Raw genomic sequence first — 22,877 nt, 5'->3', positions numbered from 1 at the left:
AAACATATTTTAATTTTTAGTAATTATTATAGTTATATAAGAAAAAAAACTACATGTTGGATCTTGACTACTTAATATGTTCATTTTTCTAGAAATAGTTCAAGTGAATAAATTAAAACTAAATTATTTTTCTAATGAATGGGTAATAAACCATTATGAAAAAGTAATTTACTATTCGAATAAAAAGTTCATTGTCAAGTAAATAAGAAAGATTCTTTATTTAAAATATAACAATATTATATACAAAAAATCAAATTAAATAAGAATACAATGTTTCAAAAATATTATCATTTGATTTTAAAAGTGAATAATTGTACTCTTCATCAATATTAAAAAAACAAAAAATTGCTTTATGCACCTGATCGTTACTAAATGCACCCCCACACTGACAGAAATATTACTATCGCGGCAAGGATAACTAAGTCAGACAACATTAGTGCATTAATAAACAATTTAAGTCATTTTTTTTCTTACACTTGCTACACAGTTACCTGCATGCATTCAAATACAAGTAACAAGGCAAACAAATCAAAACAAAAGATTACAACATAGGAAAATTACAAAAGAACACAACACTATGGATAGAGATCCAACTTTTCCATGTTGCACAGCAGAATCTGTCTGGATCATGATTCTGAACTTGCAATCTCCAACAGAAGGATCTTTGTCAGTGACCATAGAAAGGCCAGGGAATTTGCAGGCACTGTCCATCTGGTCATTGACCTGATAGTAACTGTTAAACGCATAAGAAATGTTACCATGCACATCCAAATTGCCACAAGAAGTTCCATACCCAAGACTAGTGCAATCAGCATTTTGACAAGCATAGGCCACACTAGGTGCCACTTGATCATCGTTAAGGTTTGCTGAAGGTTTCAAAACGCACCACTTTTTAGCCAAGTGATCAACCCCTTCAGCACCCACTAATCCATTACCTCTTGCAGACCCAAGATTAAGTTGGTATTTTGGTTGTCCATCCAAGTAAAACATCCCCCAATGACGCTCAAAGTTCCCTGGCTGAATGCTTTTCGCATCTTCATCTATCAGACTGAACAAATAAGCATCTATAGGACTAGGCCTCATCGGGGTCCCTTTTCCAGACATGTAACGTGACATGAAACCTTGGTTGAAACGTTGTGCACTTTGAAGGTTTGCATTTCTGTCTCCATCTGTAGGCCACCCAATTTCCCCTACAATTATAGGCAAGTTTCCGAAGCCATTCTTCTGCAGTGCCCACACCAAAGTGTCGTGGTTAGCATCAAACACGTTGTCGTAGTTTCTTCCATTGTCATTTATAGCAGGCTGGTAGCCGTTAAAGAAGGCATAGTCAACAGGGAAATTGGGGTCAGCGTAGAGGCTGATGAAAGGGTAGATGTTCACTGTGAAAGGTGCGCCATTGTCATTCAAGAACTTCACAATCTGTAGCATCAGATTGTTAATGTCTGGTCTGAAACCGCCGTCTGACGGCTTCTCTGACGAGCTTTGGTACACATCGGCATTTAAGGGGACTGTGACCTTCACACGGTTGCTCAAACCGGACTTTGTGAGAGCTGCCTGAATGTTTTGAAGTGCTGGAAGAGTTGTGGTTTCATAAGTTCTATTGTATGTTGACAAGAATGGTTCATTCCCCACTGCAACATACCTAGCAAAAGCCAATAATGTGTAAGGAAAAGGAGACATAAGTGATTGACATAAAGTTACAACACCAGGGAGATATAACACCAAAGAGATATGAGTCTAACTCACACAAAGGATAAACACCACCTTCAACCCAAATCTAAGACAATAAGTTTATCGAGTTTTCTTCCTTATACGATGTTTAACTTTATCATTTTTATTCAATGTGAGATTTAGACTTTCACTTGGAGTTTCAACATTTGAAACTCTTGTTTTAGTAAGGGTTGGGAACAGCTACAATGCCAAGGAACAAGAATTTCACATCAAACTTGAACCAAAACCTTGGGTGGCTATAAGTGACTGAAATCATGATCAACAACAATGGTCGAGTCTTATGGGGTTGGATATAAGGATCAATAATCATGCAACTCTACCGGTTATTGCTAAAGTGATAAGCTTAATCTTTAGAAGAATGAAAGGCTTTTTGTTCCCTAATTTGGAAATCTTGTTTGTTTGCCTATTTGGAAAAGGGTCATGAATGAATAGAAATAGAAATCATAAGTATATCGACTTTCAAATTACAATATAAAGGAACATTACTGCAACAGAGATCCTCTGTATCCAAATAACTAAATGAAAACCAACAATAATTTCACAGCCAAGATGAAATGTTTGGGAAATTGTGGAGAAACAAGTTTAATCTCCATACTTGCAGGAATTAACAATCGAATGCCATTCGCATGTGCAGAGAACACAAAAAATAATGGCTATAACTTAGGTCGACCCAAAAACAACTTTTCCTTCGATTAGCATTAGAACAATAATCTCTTTCAAGAAAAATAATCACAGGTGAACTTGGTCATTGAGGGATGAAATGCAAGGTAAAAAGATTAAGCTAATAGCTGTAAGGAAGGACATGAGTTGTTCCCATGATAACTTTCTAAGCATAACCTTCCAAATTAAAGCATATCATGAAAAAAGAGCATAACTTTTGATGTTTGGCAACATTAATTTCATACGAGAACAACAAGGATATGATTGATGTTTGGCCAGCTAAGGTGGGAATATAGACCAATTGGTCGGCTGAGGGTGCACATTGTTACCTGAGATTAGAATCTAGAATCATTTCAAAAAGGGACATATTTTCATTCCAAATACATTAACAATGAGTAGAGCTTTCACAGATTGGCATATATGAGAACTAAGAGGAATATATCTGGCAGTAGAAGATGTGGAAGATTAAACATTGAACAATTTTCCAAACAAAATAAGGAAAACAGGTTCAATCGACCATGACAAAGCACAAGCTGAACCCCTGAAACAAATGCATTTCATTGAACAACATACTCATCAAGGAAAAGATACTTATTTCCCATTCACGACAACTCTCTTCGGTCTTGTTGCAATGTTTTATACACCGCCACTCCCAAAAGCATTGTATCGGTTATGAGATAACACAATCCTTTAATGAGCAGTAGAAATATCCAAAACATAAGAACTTTGCAGCAAACAATTAAAATCTGTCAAACACATTGCTCAGTAAAGTAAAACATTGATTTTCACATCATCCGAAACATGGCAGTGGTAAGTATTATAACCATAGGTAGAGTGTACAATATGCTGAATTTCACATCTTATATCTCTATATTTGTTTTATTCTATTTCTATTCCACGGTGATAGATGGACATTGCACCTTTTATAGTGCAAAAATGTAACTAAGAACACAACAAAGAAGAAGACAAAAACTAATGTTTACATTAGTGTATCATGCAATGCAACATCAGAAGCACCGGAACAACAAGCAGAATTGCCCTAGTAAAATATTGCAGAAATAGCAAATTCGTAACCAGTATACTTGTTCAGAGTTCAACAACCAAAGCTGTCGAGAATTCCCTTACCTAATTTGCACCTCTCACATGCAAAATAAAAGAGTCAGAAATTTACATTTTCTTGAAATTCTCATTGCTTGCATTCTCAAACTGCTCCTTAATTCCAAGTTGTCACACTCCAATGATGTTTTCTACTCATACTTTCAAGCAAACTGGTTGTTTATGCATAACCATTTCATCACCAAAAAACCAAGCCAGGCAACAAGAACAGCGAAAATTAAAACCACAGACACGGACACGTAACAAAGGGGTTTCTAATGTACCTGATGTCAACTCCTCCAGAAGAGACATGTTTGGAAACATTCTTGGAAACCCATTTTTCAGCTGCTTCAACACTGTTGGCGAGCGTATAAAGCATGTCATTGGGAATCCCCACCATGACCTGTATCCCAGACTTCTTGAGAGCATCCAAAATACCAGGATCAGCATCAAAAAGCTTCACCTTCTGAATGCCATTGTCCTTCAGCATCTTCACCACCTTCGAAGGAGACAAAGGGTGTGTCGACTGTGTCCCCCAGTTCACACCAATCCCACTCACTGACCCCACCAACACCACCAACACCACAACAACAACAAAATCACACCTTCCAAAGTTTCCACCCCCCATTAATCCAAAATCACCAACAAACGAAAATCTGAAGCACCCAAAGTTTAATTCGATGATCTAAAAGGCACAGTGAAGAATAAGTGAAGCTCTGGAGTTAGTTGGAAAACAATAAAACATGGACTGAGACAACAACTACAGTGAATGCAGAAGGGATCCTAGGGACATTTGCTGCGTCTGCTTTTGAGTTAAGCTGATTTGTGCATAAGTACAGAGAAGCGGAGTGAATGAGGAACAAGCTATGTGGTGGAGAATCTTTTTCTTTTGTTTTGTTTTTTCTTTTTAAATTTGAGCTGAAATAAACAAGCAAAGCAAAGCAACACTGCAGAGTGGTGTCTGTGTCAGACTTTTTTTCAAAAAATCTCGAAAACCACATGCTTCAGTTGCAATTATGACCAAAATGTTTTATGACTCATTTACACATTATTCAACTTTCCAAGTTGAATTATCAAAAAAAAAGTTTTTTTGACAGTTGAAACGTGTATTTTGACATATATTTCCATTAAATTTTTTATTTTATGAAGAGAAAGTATCGTTTTTAATGGCGAGTTTACTATTTTAGGGTGTTGAAAAAGAAAATAATAATATAAAATCTTTATCAACAGTTACATTAAAAAGATATATTAAAACGCGACAGGTTATATTAATGATTTTTTATACGCTGTAACATCAATAATGGAGATTTTCTTTTTTCTATACACATTTTTTTTATAACTGTTATTTTAAATTAAAATCTATTTCTATTTTTATCTTATAAAAGACTGTAAATTTGAATTTAATTATTTTTTAAGTTAAAGTATTTATATTGTTGTTTTATTTTTTAAATCAGAATTCATTTAAATTCCGTTATTTGTTTAAAATTAAATTAACTTTTTGTAATAAAAAAAGAGAGGATGTATGTATGTGTTTTCATTGTTATATTATAATATCAATTAGTTTTTGTAGTTATTTTATAGTAGCCACTTAATTTAGTTTCTGAAAATATTCAAATTCAATTTAATCTCTGGAAAAAATCAGTTTAATGGTCCTTTTGTTATTTTATTTTTTTAGCGTTTGTACAGTTTTTTTTTTTTTTTGGAATCTCTTCTTGATTTTCTAGTATGAGAAAGAGCTCCAGCTATGAATATGGTTTTTTATTACTATGGTTCAATCATAACTCATAGAACGGATTGAAATAAAGTTTGTTTGTATTTATAATTAATTATAAACGGATGCTATAATTCAAATTTTCCTTATTTTCAAAATTTTCTCATGTCTTTGACTTATTATTTTCAATATTTAATGTTATAACTTACATCCTAATATTTTGGAAAAATATAAATTTCAAATATAATTTATGTGTCCAAAAATATTATTCATTGCCCAGTTTAATCATGCCATGATTTATATATTTAGAAGAATTGTTTATTATAAATTTTAGTTATACAAAAAAAAATATTGCGGGTGATTGACATGCTAAAATGCTTATATAAATAATTATTGAAAATATTAATATGTCAATCTACCACTTAAAAACATTCTTAATGACTTAAATTATTTATTATCATTATTTACTAAATCAAATAATCAAATAAAACCACCTCATATATTTGTAAGTTATAAACTGTTTAATTTTTTTAAAATACTATATCGCAATTACTAACTTTTTATAGCATATACTTATTTAACTGTTTGTTCTATATTTTAAATCTGTATTCTTGTGAAATAAAGTTGGCAAAGTGATTAATCAATAAAACTGGTTATCGTGTTCCAGACGTGTACCTTTCTTCATTCCGGAGTCTTGTGATGCCAAATGAACTTAACATTTGCTCCAACCTCGAAGAAGTTCTGACTCGCAAGTTTCTTGCTTTAAACTTTTTTATTTTCTTTCATTTCCCTTTGTATTTTGTTTTTTATATATAAACAAAAAATGTTCTTTTGCAATATGAATTAGGTTAAAGGACCTGTTGGGAGATTTGAGTTAAAGGGGGAAAAAAGGTTGAAGTTTTGATTATATGTTTTCAAATATATGTTTTGCGTAGAGAGTGCATTATAATTATCTTAATTGTACTGAATATTTTTGACATGTGGAGTTTTTACATCAAATGGAGTTTGATATATTTTAGCATAATGAATATAAGATGTCATTTAATATGTTGATTAAAATAATTATGATCATTTATTAGAAAAATTAGGAACAACAATGTATTAAAATTTGAAATATAAATGAATTTCAATATTGTATCAAATTTTATGAAGTAAAAACCTATTTTATTCTAGAAATATCATATAAAGTGTTTCACAAATAAAAACAAGAAACACATGTAACATTTTATTTTAGCTAATTCTATATTGTTAAATGAGATATTACTTAATTAATATAAGCACAATCAAACACCCGTCTTCCATTTGTTTATTATAAATAGTTTAAATAATTTACAAAATATAATCCAGAAGATTGCAAAATATGTATTATAATAAATGTATATAAAAAAATCTTCATCTTAAAAAACCACCATGATTTAGCCCACCTAATAGTTCTTACTATGTACTATTATATTAGTGTTATTATATTAGTGTTTTAAGTGTGAGTCTAAATTTCATATTTAATATAAATAAAAAATGAGAACATTATATAAATATCCATTAACTCTTGTTCTAAAGTTTTAAGAAGAGAGTGGTCAAACCTTTATATGGTTAGACTCGTATTGTATTGGTGTCGTATCTTTTTAATGAATATTATCTTCGATAAAACCTAACAAATGATATTAGAGTTAGGTGACCAAAAGGGATACTCGAATGCTTATGCTCGAGGGGAGTATATCAATGTGGAAGGGATTCACCCTTAAAGGGGGGGATTATTAGAATTATAAGTGTGAATCTAAGTCTCGTACTGTGTATAAATGATGAATTATACACTATATAAAGGTGAAAACTCATTGTCTCGTGGTTTTGGGTAGAAGGTGATGTCAATCTCTTGTGTGGTTATGTTTCTAGATAAAACCTAACACTACATACACCTTCGCCTAGTCTCTTGTAAAGAATATGATAACTTGTTTTTTTTAAATAAAAACCAATTATTATATTAGCACGTCTCATGTGTTTCGTAATTTCACTACTCATTTAGAGAATATATGAACTCATGAAACCATGCACCTATCGTGCAACTCAAAGCTACTCAAACAACACATTAAATATATACATTGTTTTTAAAAGACTAGTGTATTGAATGAACTCATAAAACTTTGCACTTGTTATGGTTGTTATTGGTATTTCATAGTTCAAGACCCATGCCCCAAACTAAACCATGACAAGGTTAACCCCACTAAATTCCTAAGTATGATCATTTTTCATATTATATAGTCTGTCATATGATGACTCATTCAACTCACACCAGTTAAATGTTGTACTAAGTGAACTAGACACTAGTTAAGTTTGGATAGTCTCATTTAATATTCCGTGACTCATTTTGAATTAACATTTCTCTTTGGAAATAACTAATATTATCACACCATTTTTCACAAATATTTATATATTAACCAATATCACTCAATATAAACATCATTTCACTCGGTGATACGAAAATAATAACTATGTAATAAACATCATTCCACAACCAGGTGCATGGCATGTTGCGATCTTGGATATTGTTGAAAATCGATCATCAGTGTGGTGGTAATCTGTGATGATCCTGTAGATAGTACAAGAACCTTAGATGTTATAGCCAAAGTCATGTACGTTTTTTTATTTAAAATCTCAATAGCTTTGCCTTTGACACCTTTGAATTTGCACTCATGGCTTGATTTGGTGAGGCGCTGACTTATAGCATTTATTCCTTCTGAAGGACTATTTGGCCCGAGGAACCTATGATATGCAACACTAGTTGTGAGGAATCTACGAAGGTGCACCGGTTGAAGCTCTCGAAAATGGAGGTGCAGGAGGAGACGAAAGAATTGCAGAGTAAAAGAGGTGCGACACAGGGGAGATTTAATAGGAAGGTTTTAAATAAAGAATAATTAAGTAATTTTACCGAGAACACGAGGTGCAGGTAGAAAACATTGGAGGTGCAGGTAAGAAGTTGCCACAAAGTAATACTCATCACTTGCGGCAGCTCCAAAAAGCCCACCCATTGTACCCGAAAACCAAACCCTAGGGTTAGGTGACAGTAACGACTTCTTCTACAAAACCCAACCAAAACCCTACCAAAACCCTCCATCACTACTCTCCGAACTCACACATACGCCATGCTCGAAATCCCTTGACCTCAGTTTATATACGGCCCCAAACTATCGGTGTAAGAGATTGTGGAATAAGCGAAAATGCCTCTCGGAGAAAGGTCAGGGGATAAGAGCGAGTCTCGCTACTGCGGCGTAGAGACCGATTTCAACGATGACATGCCACATGTCCTCCACTTCAACCTCTATTCTGGAAGCTTCGATTTTGTTGTTGCTCCTCTGGTTCGTCTCCTTCATCTCTTGATGCACTGTAATATATTGTCATCACAAATCAGCGAAGTGAAGATTACAGTGTTCGTGTTGTGCGTTGTATTCATGTGGCGAGTGAAGTGAAAGTGTGCACTGTAGTGAATGTAGGTTATTAATGGTGGCCAATTAGCCACTCACACTGCGACTTTCTGTTGCGCCTTTTGTGTGTGACTGGTCAGTAAGCTAACCTAAATGAAATTGCTCCATGGGGCCTTTTGCAGTGAAATAGCTCCACCCGCGAGCCTTTTGGGGATTCATTGATTGGCTCTACTGAACTACATTTCATAACGCCTGTCTTAGTCGTACCTTCCAAAGTTAAAATCTCGCTTGGTATCAGTTTGCCACGCTTTGCTTAAATTTTAAACTTCCTATTATCAATGTTTGAATGGATTAGTAAGGTTCTAATGGTGTTAGGTGCGTTTTGTTTACTGCTGTGGTAGCTAATTAGCCAGTCATGTGGGGCGGCTTTTTGTTGCATTTTATATATGTCTGGTCAGTAAGCTTACCCAAATTAACAATGTCTGAAGGTTTACTCGTGAAGCTGTTTCAATGTGGTTTCACTTAAGAGCCTTTTAGACTACATTGTTGAAACCTTGCATTGGCTTTTAATGACGTTCTGAACCCGTGCGCACTGGAGGGACTTAGGATATTATGAAAGTTATATAAAAAACTTGACTCATCTTTGATTTTGGCTGCAGTGTTAAGGTTTTATAGATTTCTTCAAATAGAACACAATGTGACCACATCATCTGCATTTTTCTGCAATTTCCCGCGATGGCAAAAAAAATTGATGCGTAACTGGTTTTAAAACAATGCTTCTTAATGGACACTTGATTTCCTTTCATATGATTTATTTAGCGTGTGTAGTCTATCTTGATACTGCTGACACGTTTTTATACATGTTGTCACCTATTAACAACATATACATTGTTGAAGTATAGCTTTATGTGGTGAGAAATGATCCATTTGTTTATGTAGTTTCCTACTGCCTGTTTATCTTATATGATTTTATCATACGATTCAGATGGATCCTTCTTATCGACCAAGTTTAATGCAAAAGGATGTTTTGGGGTCTGGTGTTCTGCCATTTGCTGGGTCAGATTTGGTCTTGAGTCCATCCCAATGGAGTAGTCATGTAGTGGGTATGAATTACCTATTATTATTAACATTTTCATTTTTAATTGTAATTATGAACTTTGCATATTTATAACGAAATCTAATCTACCTTCATCCCTTTTCATATCTTGGATTGAAAGCACATTGGTTTATTGGTGAATTTTTTAGAGTTTCAAATTTGAAGTTCCTGAACCAAAAATAAATTTAATTCTTAGTCTATTTTGTGTATTGCCATTACATAGTGGAATATGTTCCTTTTTATTCCTTAAACACCTTTCACTCTGTCAAGGGCAGAGCAATTTCTTACACGAATATATATCATGTAACACAAAGCTAAAACATGATATTCAGCTTATTGTGTCATCAATGTGGAAATCTTATTGTGCTCCTGGTGTATGTTTGTGCTATTGTGATTATTTTTTTACTACAATTTTTAGAAGGTTGTATTCAATTTTTGTTTTTGAGAGTTCCATTTATACATTCATATTTAATTATAAAGGATGTATGTGGTATGTAATAGATTTGTAGAGCCTAGTTATTTTCCGTTTGTTATTTCGGTTTTTAAAATCTTCTGGTAATTAGTAGATTCTCTACACATCATTGATACTGTTGTTGGATTCATTTCCATGTATGTTCTTACCTGTTTATTGCATTGTAATCAGGAAAAATTAGCTCATGGATAGACCTGGATTCAGAGGATGAAACCCTCAGGATAGATTCTGAAACTACACTTAAACAAGAAGTTGCTTGGGCTTCTCATCTCTCTTTACAGGTTTGCTTTGGTATAACCAATTTGTCAAAACTCCAAATTTCAAATATTGTTACTTTGATTGCTTTAGATCAGTAATTCCACTTTGGTTCACTGCTTGAGTTTTTTCGATTACTCTGTTAGAATCACACATTTGTATTGGCTATGTAAATTTATGTTTGTGAATTACTGGTTTTTATCTCTGTTTCATACTTTATTTATTCTTCAAACTATTGGAACCTTGTTGGAAAATGACAAGTGGTTTGAATATATATATTTCATAACTTGAGAATGCACAAGTTTTGCCCTACAAATCTGGCCTTTGCTGCTTGATTCGGGACTATTTTTACTTTTCACCTTTGTGTTTAGTGACTAACGGACTGTTTTGGTTTTATTCCCTAAGTTATTTCATGATCATATCTGTTTGTAAACTGTGTATGATAATATTGCATCGTACTGACACATTACCCGCAGATAGATCCTTCATTGGCTGACATGTTTATGGTTTTGCTAATTCCTTTTAAAATTTTGCAGGCCTGCCTACTTCCTGCTCCCAAGGGAACTTCTTGTGCTAACTATGCTAGATGTGTAAATCAAATCTTACAGGGTGCAAATAATATTCAGGTGCGACTATGTGTTCCACTTTAATGTATAGTTTATTTGTCTCTTCTTGATTATTTCATGAATGTCATTTTCTCCAATCTTCTCTTTATTTTCTGTGACTCTAATGCAGTTGTGGCTGAGGATTCCATTGGTTAAACCTGATGTTGACTCTATGGATGAAAAATCTGTTACTTTGGTGAGTAGATATGCACATTAATGTTGTGAGGGTCTTGTCTTCTATTCTGTACAGCTATGTTGTATCATATATCTATCATGACTTGCTCTGTATACAAGCATGCACCCCCCTTCCTCGATGCTCTTTATACAAACAATTGAACCATATGCTCTGACAAAGTTGTAAAACTGATCTTGGCTTACACATGGTTTTGGCTGTAAAATTAGAATTTTTTGTTGATATTGTTGCATGTTTGGTGGGTACTTGGTTTGATTAGTACTGGTCATGCTTTTGATTATCAAAGTATGTTATCCTAGGACACAAGTCGCATGTGAGCTCTGACATAATTTTTAAAATCAATTCCTCCATTAAGTTTATAATTTTGGGTTTACATGTAGTTTTCACTGTAAAATGCAAGTTTTGTATTTACTTTGTTACTTTTGTTTGATTTTTCTGGTACATTTTTTAATGCTAATTTCAAACTTGTGAGTTTGGTAAGAGTTTTTTTATTTGTGTTAATAACTTCTAAGTATTTTTTTTAAATGTAAATTGAGTTTAACAACTTTATCTTGATTTTTAAATTCTTGATTAAAAGACTATTATTACTTATAGAGTCAAACTGCTTGATAGTGAATTTGTTGGTTCGTAACACGATCCTCAATATTTATATGGTGGTTGTTGATATATTTTTATTTTTGTTTAACCTGTATTTGCTGATGATTAAATGAGTTGAATGGCCGGGGCATGAAAGTTTAAGCTTCTAGGTGGAAAAAATTGGATTGTGTTAAATTTTGAAACTTTGTGATTGACTTTTAGGATGACTCATGGGAATCTTGGAATTCGTTTCGTCTACTGTGCGAGCATCATAGTCAACTGTCAGTTGCACTTGATATTTTGTGAGTAGTCTACACTTTAATCCTTTCGTCTATTGTATTCGAGAAACCCTAGCAACATTGTTTTTGCTATATATTGGAACTTGTTGGAAGTCATACATTTTGTTTTTTAAGACAGTGTTGCTAGCATTCCTCACATGTACATTTTACTCTGATCTTGGATTTTGTTACTTGCTTTATATTCCTATTTCCTATGTTTTATATTTTTGTGAGTTTATTTTTGCTTTATCATGAATCTTATTAATTTTTCATGGAAATTTTTTCATTAGGAGTACTCTTCCTTCAATAAATTCACTTGGACGTTGGTTTGGGGAGCCTGTTAGAGCAGCTATATTAAATACTGATGTAAGGATAACTTGTGTTTTTTCGAACAGTGTTGTTGTTTCTTTGATTAGTATCATAACGGTTTGGATTGGAATATTTCCAGTGCTTCCTAACTAATTCTCATGGATGTCCATGCCTCTCCAAGCGTCACCAGAGGTTAATATCCGGTTTTTTTAACCATTCTATTCAGGTGCACCATTTAAATTCTTTTAATAGTGTTGTATTGTAAATATAAGGACAATATTTTTGCAATGATTTATACTATCTTGCTGAGACAATATTATCGTGTTTTTCCACTGGATACTGCATTGCTGCTTGATTGATTAAAAGAAGTGTAATTTAAGTTCAAAAGGGTACTGAGCTAATTTGAAACAATTTTGTAGATCATTATATCTGGAAATTCTGTTCATCCAAAAGCAAGTATGGATGCAAATGAAACTTCTGATATAAGTAAGTACCTTTCTTGGTTTATATAGACTTTGCTATCTCAATTTTGAAGATCAATAATTAAACTGTCTTATTCTTCACATTAAACTTGTTTTTCAATGTTTTCCTGATTTGAACCCACTTCTATTTTTCTTGCATTTAGGTTGATAGAACAACGACTATTTTCTATATAATACCACATATTTACAAATATTTTCTTCCATTATTTGTGCTCGTTCACATGCATCACCTTGTACCTTCATGTAGGGACAGGAAGTTGTTATTTAGTGCTCTATTGATTCTTCATATTTGTAGCCCTTTGCCAGACTCCTTCTGTTTAAACTCCGTATTTTTGCTTCTCAGATTCACAAAGACATCCCTTGCGGCCCTATCTGGACTATGTTGGATATCTATACCAAAGAATGGATCCTCTTCCCGAGCAAGAACGTTTTGAGGTATCTATCTTGAAATATTTTGAATTTAAGGCATAGCATTGTATGCTATTGTATTCCTCTTGACCCTCTCAGCATCTTATGCCAGCTTGGTTACAGGGATTTTTTACAGTCACCCTTGCAAGTAAGCATTCTTTGCACTCCCTTATTTCTATGTGGTTATTGGCTTGTTACTATCTTATTATTCTGCACTTTCAGATAAATGATTTTTGAATGTTTTATAATTTTTCAGCCTTTGATGGATAATTTAGAAGCTCAGACTTATGAGACTTTTGAGAAAGATGCAGTTAAATACATTCAGGTACGACAGTGTATGCATGATATTCGTAACTGAATGTATCTATTTGATGAATATATTCTGTTCCCCTTGGCTGGGTCCCCTTAAATCGTACTTGTTGAGCAATTTTTCTGCCTTAGTACTTATTGGACATCGAAGTTGATTAGTTAAAGAACTTGTTTATCTCGCATCATGAAATGGCCTATCCTATTCTTCATCCAAAAAAGGTTTTTTTTTTTTTTGGAAGTTGTGATGATATGAATTGTATTTTATTTATATTTATATTTTCAATTAATAGAAGGAAAGGAAAAGAAGGTATATGTAATAGAAGGAGTTTGATTTATGTGTTGTATTCTGGTTTGCATAGGCTTACGAAGATTTTTGTGCTTTGTCAATACATGTTTTAAAATGGCCTTTGCACTATCTATTTTTGTGTAACCTAAGGCCATGTAGTTGGTGTGTATATTATGTTTTTGGTTTCTTTCCTACATGTAAACTAATAGTCAACACTCCTTTTGACAGTATCAACGAGCAGTTAGTAAAGCATTATTGGACAGGGTTCCTGATGAAGAGGCATCTGCTAAAATCATTGTAATATTTTTTTTTTTCAAGTTTTCTTGTCAGTGTGTCTTTATTTTTTAATTTTGATAAATTGGGAGTTTGATACATACACCAGCAGCGACCTGAATGTTATTTTTATTCCTGTGTCTAGGTATTGATGGTTGTTGGGGCAGGGCGTGGGCCTCTTGTGCGAGCGTCATTGCAGGTGTGATTTTGTCTCTTACATTGATGAATTTTTGCATATCGTTTGTTATATCCTATTATTCCTTATGATTTTTGTCATATTCACTCGTAGGCCGCTGAAGAAACTGGGCGGAGGCTTAAAGTTTATGCTGTTGAAAAGAATCCAAATGCAGTTGTTACCCTGCATGTAAGTTCTGGATTTTCAACATATATGCTGATTCCATGAATTCATGTGCTAATGTAATGTTATTTGTTTTTCGCTGTATTTGCCAAATTCAAATACATGACGTAATTATCATCATGTTTTGGAATTTGTAGAATATTTATTACGGGCTTGAATGTGTCATATCTCATTGTTTTTGGCTCTTCTTTTTTTTTTGGTTGAGGGTTGACGCTCTTACATTTTTTTTTTAAAATCCTGCAATTGTCTTTCATGTTTTTGTGCGTTTTTTAAGCAATTTTGCCTTTTCTGTCCCTATTGTTTTAGATTATCTTCTTCGTGAAAGTTCTTATTTTTTGGGGACAAGACTTCTATTTTTGAATGATACCCCATGTCACTTTATTGTTGGAACAGTCATTGGTCAAGTTAGAAGGATGGGAGGACATTGTCACCATAATCTCTAGTGACATGCGACATTGGAATGCCCCTGAAAAAGCTGACATATTGGTATATTTTGAATTCTCACTACTCAATCATTTGACTTTTACTGTGCATATTCCAGTGTCTGATTGTTCTTGTTTTGAATTTAGGTTAGTGAATTGCTAGGTTCCTTTGGCGACAATGAGCTTTCTCCCGAGTGCCTCGATGGAGCCCAAAGGTTTCTAAAGCAAGATGGAATTTCAATACCATCTTCGTATGTAACTTGCTTCCACTCTAGTAGTTATTACTGATTTATGTTTCGTGCCAGGGGTCTTTGCTTTATAACTGGTTTTGCCAGATGGTCAAATTAGTTCCTGAAGTTTTGTCTTGTCATTTTAAATCTTGGAATTAAAGAGAACTCGACAAAAATAAGTCTGAAAATTTTTAGGGCTTCATAATGCCCCACAGGTCAATGCTTTTTCTTTGTTTTGTCCTCCACTTTTAGGCACGATTTGTGACAGTGCAAAAAATTAAGGGTCTGAATGTTCCATTTGATAGATGTTTCTGCTAATCATTGTAATCTGTTGAGGCTAATAAATTTGGCAATCATGGAGTTTCACTTGTGTTTTGTAGTATAAATTGAGTGTTTCAAGGGGTCCTTAGTGATTAATTTATGTATTTCCGAATTTTTTTCAGGTATACAAGTTTCCTCCAACCAGTGACAGCTTCGAAGTTGTATAATGATGTATATATCTTGTAGTTTCCAATTCTTGTGTCTAATTGACATTTAGAAAGTTGGCACTTCATATTATTGTCTTGTGGTTGTATTTCAGGTTAAGGCGCATAAAGATCTTGTACATTTTGAAACTGCTTATGTTGTGAAACTACACAATGTTGCCAGACTTTCACCATCTCAACCTGTGAGTTTCTTCATACAGTTTTTGTATTTTTTTTACTTGAATCTACGCCAACTGATGCTAATCTATATGTTGATTAAGCCCTTGTAATGTTTCAGATATAACTATACTACTGAATTTTTCCTTTAATGAATTTTACAGTACTTTTTTATGCTCATTTTCTTGATCTATACGTAGGTTTTTACATTTACTCATCCAAAACGCTCTGAAAATGAAAGCAATCAGCGTTATAAAAAGTTGAGTTTTGAGATTCCAAGTGACACTGGATCTGCAATGGTACACGGTGTGTGATATGTTTTTATTACTTCAAATTTTCAGAATCCAATTTTGGGAATTTTTGTATCTAAGATTGATGTTGTGTTCTCCTTGATTACAGGATTTGCTGGTTACTTTGATGCAACACTTTATAAGGATGTGCATCTTGGAATTGAACCTTCAACAGCAACACCAAACATGTTCAGTTGGTATTGAAAAATTTTCTGTTTGCTTTGTTCCATGTTCAGGAGTAATTATATTGGAGTAGCAAAACGGAAAGAAAAATATGAAAGGATAATATATCCTCCTAAAGAAGACACATAGTAAAGATCGAAGTAAACAAGATAAGCACCTGAATTAAGAAAATTTGACCTGTTTTTTAATCCATTCTACGTACGGTCTGTTGCATACCTTGAAACTCTGTTATTCTTTGCATAATGTCTTGGTTTGTTTTACTTGATGTAATTTGTTAATTTGAATGGACACTAATAAAATGCCATGACTTCTTAGGACGTGTCGATCACAATGGCTTTCTTATTAATTTGCAAGATGGGTTAGCACATATAAGATGATTTTCTTAGATGAATATATGTTGTGATTTCATGGATTGTTATTTAATTGTATATGTTAATATTCTGATGGTACTTAGCTGTTGATACTAATTTTTATACTGATTTTCACCGAGGATAAACCTTTCTCAAAGTGATAATAGTGTGTTTCTCTTGGCCCGTCTTGTGCAGGTTTTCAATATTTTTCCCATTAAGGGCACCCATTTGTGTAGGCCCTGGTTCTACTCTTGAAGTTCATTTTTGGCGCTGTTGTGGTTCTACCAAGGTTAATACTATTTAACATGCTACTTCTGACGTTTCGTAATTATTATTGTTGTCTTCCCATAGTCATCTAATTTGTTTTGGAATCTGAAACAGGTGTGGTATGAGTGGGGTGTTACTTCTCCTTCGTCGTCTCCAATTCACAATAGCAATGGACGTTCGTACTGGGTCGGGCTTTAGAAGAGAGGCCCATGATGTATTATGCAGTATTTTAGTTTTATGAAGGCCGGAAAGTGTATGCTCTCTTTGTTGTCATTTCACGGCTGAATGAATACAAAGGTTTTTGAAGCAAGCATCTCTCTTCGTTTCAATTCATTATGGGAAATTTTGTTGTACAATAAGCTATTTTTTTGTTTGCTAGTATTCTTATTAGTGTAAGTAGTTTTATAGCATCCACATTATTTATATTATTTTTTATTAAATACAATCCGTTTAAACCATGACATGCATTAACAACTGTTTTAAACAGTATCGAATGTGACTTTTCTCATTAACGTAGTTCACAATTTTTTCGCACAGCCTCTAATTTTCATAACCGTTCTATCTTTTGGAAAAATGACATCTGCATTACATATTTTGAAAACTTCTGGAATTTCTGAAGCAATTTTTCAGAACAGGATTTTTCAAACAGTTTATATGGTAGATTTTTCGGAACAAAATTTTAAGAATATGATTTCAAAACAGAATTTCCAAAGCATATAAACTATATTCTGGAGTATATTTTCCAGAAGGAGATTTTCGAAATAAGTTTTCAAAATGTATATAATGTTGAAATAAGTTTTTCAAAACACTTGTACAAAATATTTTTCGGAAAAAATTTTGGAATGAGTTTTTTTTTTTTTTTTTTTTTTTTAATTTTTTTTAGTGTTCTCTTACTCTCCATCTGAAATAATAGATAATGGTCACAATGACGTATTCAATTTTAATATTAATTAATTAAATTTTATAAAATAAAAAATATAAAGGAATCAGAATTTTAAAATTTTATTATAAAAGTAAAACATTTTCATTTTTTTTAACATCAAATATTTTAAAAAAGTATAAATATATACATTTCAAATTGAAATACTAACTAAATTTTTTTAAACCTAAAATATTTATTAAATTTGCAAACATTAATAAAATAAAATTGATAAAATTTAAAAATATTTTTAAAAGAAATATAAAAGAAGAAAATATTCAAACTAAAATATTTTAAATGTTTCTTTCCTTTTGTTTTTAAATTCTATTATACACTGATAACATTTATAATATACTATTTAAAAAAGTCACACAAAAAACAAATATTAACAAGATTTATAGTAATTTTTAAGTTATTAGATTATAATAATAATTTTATTGTTGTATAAATATAATAAAAAAAATTAATAAGTTTAAAAAAATAATTATATAAAAATATCAAAAACAGTATTTTACATATAAAAATTGCACTAATAAAAAATATTTTAAATAAAATATTTTAAAAATATGAATAAATTTCATGATAAATCAAACCATAGAGAAAAAGAAATATAAGTGAACAAAAGAGAAAATTTATATATATATATATATATATATATATATATATTATTGATATTTATTAGGAAATTTTTATCCAAACAGAGATAAATTCAGAAAATACCCACTGAGATTTATTTGTCATCTGGCTGTAGAATGTGGTGAGTCCTTCGCTCTTACTGTAGTACTGAAACCCATTACTTCATAAATTTATTTCTTTCTTACTTTGTCAGCCGTTTTAATTTTCTAAACAACCATTTTATCTTTTGGAAAAAGTGACTTCTGCATTACATATTTTTGGAAACTTTCGCCTTTGAGAAATTCTGAAACAAATTTTCAGAATAGAACTTTTGAGAATATGATTTTCAAAACAGAATTTCTGAACCATATAAAGTATATTCTGAAACATATTTTTCCGAATGAGATTTTCGAAAAAGAGATTTCGAATTGGTGAAATAAGTTTTCCAAAACACTTATACAGTGATTTTGGAATGAGGTTTTTTTATTATTTTTTTCTTTTTTCACCATGTTATCTTACTCTTCATGTGCAATAAGGATAACAGTGATATATGATAGTAATAACTACTGTATTCAATTTTAATATTAATTAATTAGTTTTTATAAAATAATAAAAATATAAAAAACATAATATTTTAAAACTTTAATATAAATATAAAATATTTTAATTTCATCAATATGAAATATTTTTAAAAAATTATAATTATGTACATTTTAAATTAAAATAATAAATACAATTTTTAAAACTAAAATATTTATTAAATTTACAAATTTTAATGAAATAAATTTGATAAAATTAAAAATGATTATTAAAGAATTATAAAAGAAAAAAAATTAAAAAAATATTTTAAATGTTTCTTTATTCTATTTTTAAAATTCTATTATACAATAATACAAATTGTAATATATCACTTAAACAAAATCACACAAAAAAAAATTAAATTAATCTATAACAGTAGAAATTTAACATAAATATTTCACCGAACTTCAATATATATTTGATAAAGATAAACAAGATTTATAGTAATCACATAAAGTTATTATATTTTAATAATAATTTTTATTATATAAATATAGTGATAAAATTATGATAATAAATTAAAAATAAAAATAATTAAATACAAATATTAAAATAAAATTCTACATTATTAAAATAAATAATAAATAAAAATATTTTAAAAAAAGTAAAACTAATTAAATGTGTCTTTTAAAAATTGTTTGATAAACCAATGAATAAAATCATACAAAGAAGAATAAATGTGTAATAAAAATAAATTAGAGTTCTTTAAAGAAAAATAAAATAGTTCTTCAAACTATTAAGAGGTTATGAAAATTGTTTTACAAAATAAAAGAATTTTTTAAATGAAACAAGAATTAAGAATAAATGAAAAAAAATTATATCATTAACCATTTATATTGAGAATTAAACATTTTTAGACAAACAAATAATAAATAAAGATATAAAAAAGAATATGAATATTTAAACTTAAAACATGAAAAAATATCTTAAAAATTTGAATGAGTTTCATAATAAATTAATTTCTTAAATAATTGAAAAAATAAAATATAAAAAAACAAAGAAAAGTTATAAATATATATGTTAAAAGAAATACTAATATTAAAATAAATATAAAAATATAATATATACATTGAAAAATTCAGATACTATTAATAAATGGAGATATTTACGAAAACAAAAATAAGTTAAAACTCTTTAAAAAAGAATGAAAACAAAAAAACAAATAAAAGTTATAAAACTGATATATATATATATATATATATATATATATATATAATTATAATATTAAGTAAATATACCTACATATTTATAATTTATATAATAGAAAAAAAAATATTCGTATATTTATATTAAAAAATTGAGATATTATTAAAATATTTTAATTTTTTAATATAAATATATAGATATCACTATTTTTATATTTATTTGAATATTTATATTTCTTAAATATATAAATTATTAATATTATATGTATATTATTAATAATTTAATATTAAAAGAAATACGAGTATTAAAATAGATATAAAAATAGAGATATTCTTTCTCTCAAGTTGACATAAACAAAATTAATTCAGTGGAAATATGACAATTTTATAATTTTTTTTTGTCTCTTTTGCTCCTCTGACATCACCTATCAATTCTGTTTGAAATGACACTTTTATATTATTTGATGAATGTTATGCAAGGTTGCTAAATGTTCTGCAAAGTTACTAATATTTAAAGTTTAATAATTTACTTATTCAAAAACATTTATTTTATTAAATAACGGTTAACTATTCAAAAACAATGTTTCGTATTAAAAAATTGAGATATCTAATTATTATAAATTATCTTATTGAGATTAAACATGAATTATTTATTCTTTTTATCAAGTGAGAAGACGTAAGTTTTGATTAAAAAATCATGAAGTATCTCGTTATTTATCAGATTAAATTAGAAATGAACTATTTATTATTTTTTATCTGTCAAGAGAACATTGTATTGAATGTTTGCATTCAAAAATTTTCAAATATCTAGGTATTTTTGGGGTTACATGAGTTTTAGATATGAAATATTTATTATTTTTTACCAACTAAAAGAGAATCTAATGTTGAATGTTCCCATTCAAAAATTATAAAATATCTAGTTAATTTTAGAGTTAAATCAGTTTTAGACATGAACCATTTATTATTTCTTTTCAACGGAAAAAAGAACCTTGTTGAATGCTAGCACTAAAACAATTAAGCATTATCTAATTATTTTTTGGGTTACATAAGTTTTAAACATTAACTATTTATTATTTTTTTACAAACTGAAATGAGAATCTTGCGTTGAATGCTCGTACTAAAATATTATGAATTATATAGTTATTTTTGGATTACATCAGTTTTAGACATGAACTATTTATTATTTTTTACAAACTAAAAAGAGAACCTTGTGTTGTAAGCTGACATTAAAAAATTATGAATTATTTCATTATTTATGGGATTACATCAGTTTTAGACATCAATTATTTATATATTTTTCCCAATTTAAAAGAGAATCTCGTGTTGTATGCTCGCGTTCAAAAAATATGAATTATCTAGTTATTTTTTGAATTACATCACTTTTAGACCTGAACTATTTATTATTTTATACCAAGTGAAAAGAGAACCTCGTGTTCTATGGTTGCATTCAAAAATTATTAATTATCTAGTTAATTTTGAGAATACATTAGTTTTAGACATGAAATATTTATTATTTTTTACTAAGTGGAAAGAGAACCTCCATTTGTATGTTTGTATTAAAAAATTATGAATTATCTAGCTTTTTTTTTTTTTTGGGTTACATTAGTTGTAGGGATGAACTATTTTTTTTAACAAGTGGGAAGAGAACCTCGTTTTGTATGCTTGCATGCAAAAATTATGAATTACTTAATTATTTTTTTGGGTTACATTAGTTTTAAACATGAACTATTTATTTATTTTCACCAATCGAAAAGAGAATCTCGTGTTGTATCCTCGCATTAGAAAATTATGAATTATATAGTATGTTTTGGGTTACATCATATTTAAACATGAACTATTTATTTATTTTCACCAATCGAAAAGAGAATCTCGTGTTGTATCCTCGCATTAGAAAATTATGAATTATATAGTATGTTTTGGGTTACATCATATTTAAACATGAACTATTTATTTATTTTCACCAATCGAAAAGAGAATCTCGTGTTGTATCCTCGCATTAGAAAATTATGAATTATATAGTATGTTTTGGGTTACATCATATTTAAACATGAACTATTTATTATATTTTACCAAGGAAAAAGAGAAGCTCGTGTTGTTTGCTCGCAGTAAAAAATTATGATTTATATACTTATCTTTGGGTTACATAAGTTTTAGACCTAAACTCTTTATTATTTTTTATCAAGGGAAAAGTAAACCTCCTATAAATTATCTAGTAAATTTTTAGGTTACATCAGTTTTAAATATGAACTATTTATTATTTTTTACCAACTTAAAAGAGAACCTCGTGTTAAATGCTCACACTGAAAATTTTTGAATTATCTAATTATTTTTCGGGTTCAATTAGTTTTAGACAACTATTTATTATTTTTTACAAACTGAAAAAAGAACATTGTGTTGTATGCTTGCATTGAAAAGTTATAAATTATCTAGTTAGTTTTGGGGTTAGATCACTTTTAGACATGAACTATTTATTATTTTTTACAAAGTGAGAAGAGAATCTCGCGTTGTATGGTTGCATTCAAAAATTATGAATTATCAAGTTAATTTGAGGGTTACATTAGTTTTCGACATGAATTATTTATTATGTTTTACCAGGTGGAAAGAAAATCTAGTTTTGAATGCTTGCATTTAAAAAATTATGAACTATCTAGTTATTTTTGGGGTTACATCAATCTTAGAGATGAATTAATTTTTTTTTACCAAGTGAAAAGAGATCCCAGTTT

The 22,877-nt window shown here is 30.2% G+C and overlaps 2 protein-coding genes across 2 annotated transcripts; one reads left to right on the top strand and one right to left on the bottom strand.

The window, feature by feature from the left end:
• Positions 1-419: 419 nt before the first annotated feature.
• On the bottom strand, positions 420-4,401 carry LOC106759907 (glucan endo-1,3-beta-glucosidase 5). The gene is made up of 2 exons (XM_014643290.2): positions 3,771-4,401; positions 420-1,642 (listed from the first exon to the last, which is right to left on the bottom strand). Exons 1-2 carry the CDS (start codon positions 4,112-4,114, stop codon positions 529-531), a joined length of 1,458 nt encoding a protein of 485 aa, XP_014498776.1. The 5' UTR covers positions 4,115-4,401; the 3' UTR covers positions 420-528.
• Positions 4,402-8,213: 3,812 nt separating this feature from the next.
• Positions 8,214-17,342, top strand: LOC106762815 (protein arginine N-methyltransferase 1.5). The gene is made up of 23 exons (XM_014646889.2): positions 8,214-8,547; positions 9,599-9,716; positions 10,353-10,462; positions 10,973-11,062; positions 11,172-11,237; positions 12,033-12,112; positions 12,379-12,454; positions 12,537-12,623; positions 12,817-12,883; positions 13,223-13,314; positions 13,400-13,435; positions 13,544-13,612; positions 14,111-14,179; positions 14,301-14,354; positions 14,445-14,519; positions 14,907-14,999; positions 15,083-15,186; positions 15,609-15,657; positions 15,746-15,832; positions 16,007-16,112; positions 16,206-16,293; positions 16,825-16,918; positions 17,011-17,342. Exons 1-23 carry the CDS (start codon positions 8,410-8,412, stop codon positions 17,092-17,094), a joined length of 1,932 nt encoding a protein of 643 aa, XP_014502375.1. The 5' UTR covers positions 8,214-8,409; the 3' UTR covers positions 17,095-17,342.
• Positions 17,343-22,877: the final 5,535 nt, after the last annotated feature.

This window comes from Vigna radiata, chromosome 5, assembly GCF_000741045.1.
Source record: "Vigna radiata var. radiata cultivar VC1973A chromosome 5, Vradiata_ver6, whole genome shotgun sequence".
Lineage (NCBI taxonomy): Eukaryota > Viridiplantae > Streptophyta > Magnoliopsida > Fabales > Fabaceae > Vigna > Vigna radiata.
This window is presented reverse-complemented; position numbering and strand designations above follow the sequence as displayed.

Excerpts from the sequence above, each read along its gene's own strand:
- LOC106759907 (XM_014643290.2), bottom strand. The coding sequence starts at position 4,114 with ATGGGGGGTGGAAACTTTGGAAGGTGTGATTTTGTTGTTGTTGTGGTG. Across the intron at positions 1,643-3,770 it reads TCTGGAGGAGTTGACATCAG|GTATGTTGCAGTGGGGAATG; the intron begins GTACATTAGAAA and ends GGCTTTTGCTAG.
- LOC106762815 (XM_014646889.2), top strand. The coding sequence starts at position 8,410 with ATGCCTCTCGGAGAAAGGTCAGGGGATAAGAGCGAGTCTCGCTACTGC. Across the intron at positions 14,355-14,444 it reads TTGTGCGAGCGTCATTGCAG|GCCGCTGAAGAAACTGGGCG; the intron begins GTGTGATTTTGT and ends ATTCACTCGTAG. Across the intron at positions 15,658-15,745 it reads CTTCGAAGTTGTATAATGAT|GTTAAGGCGCATAAAGATCT; the intron begins GTATATATCTTG and ends GTTGTATTTCAG.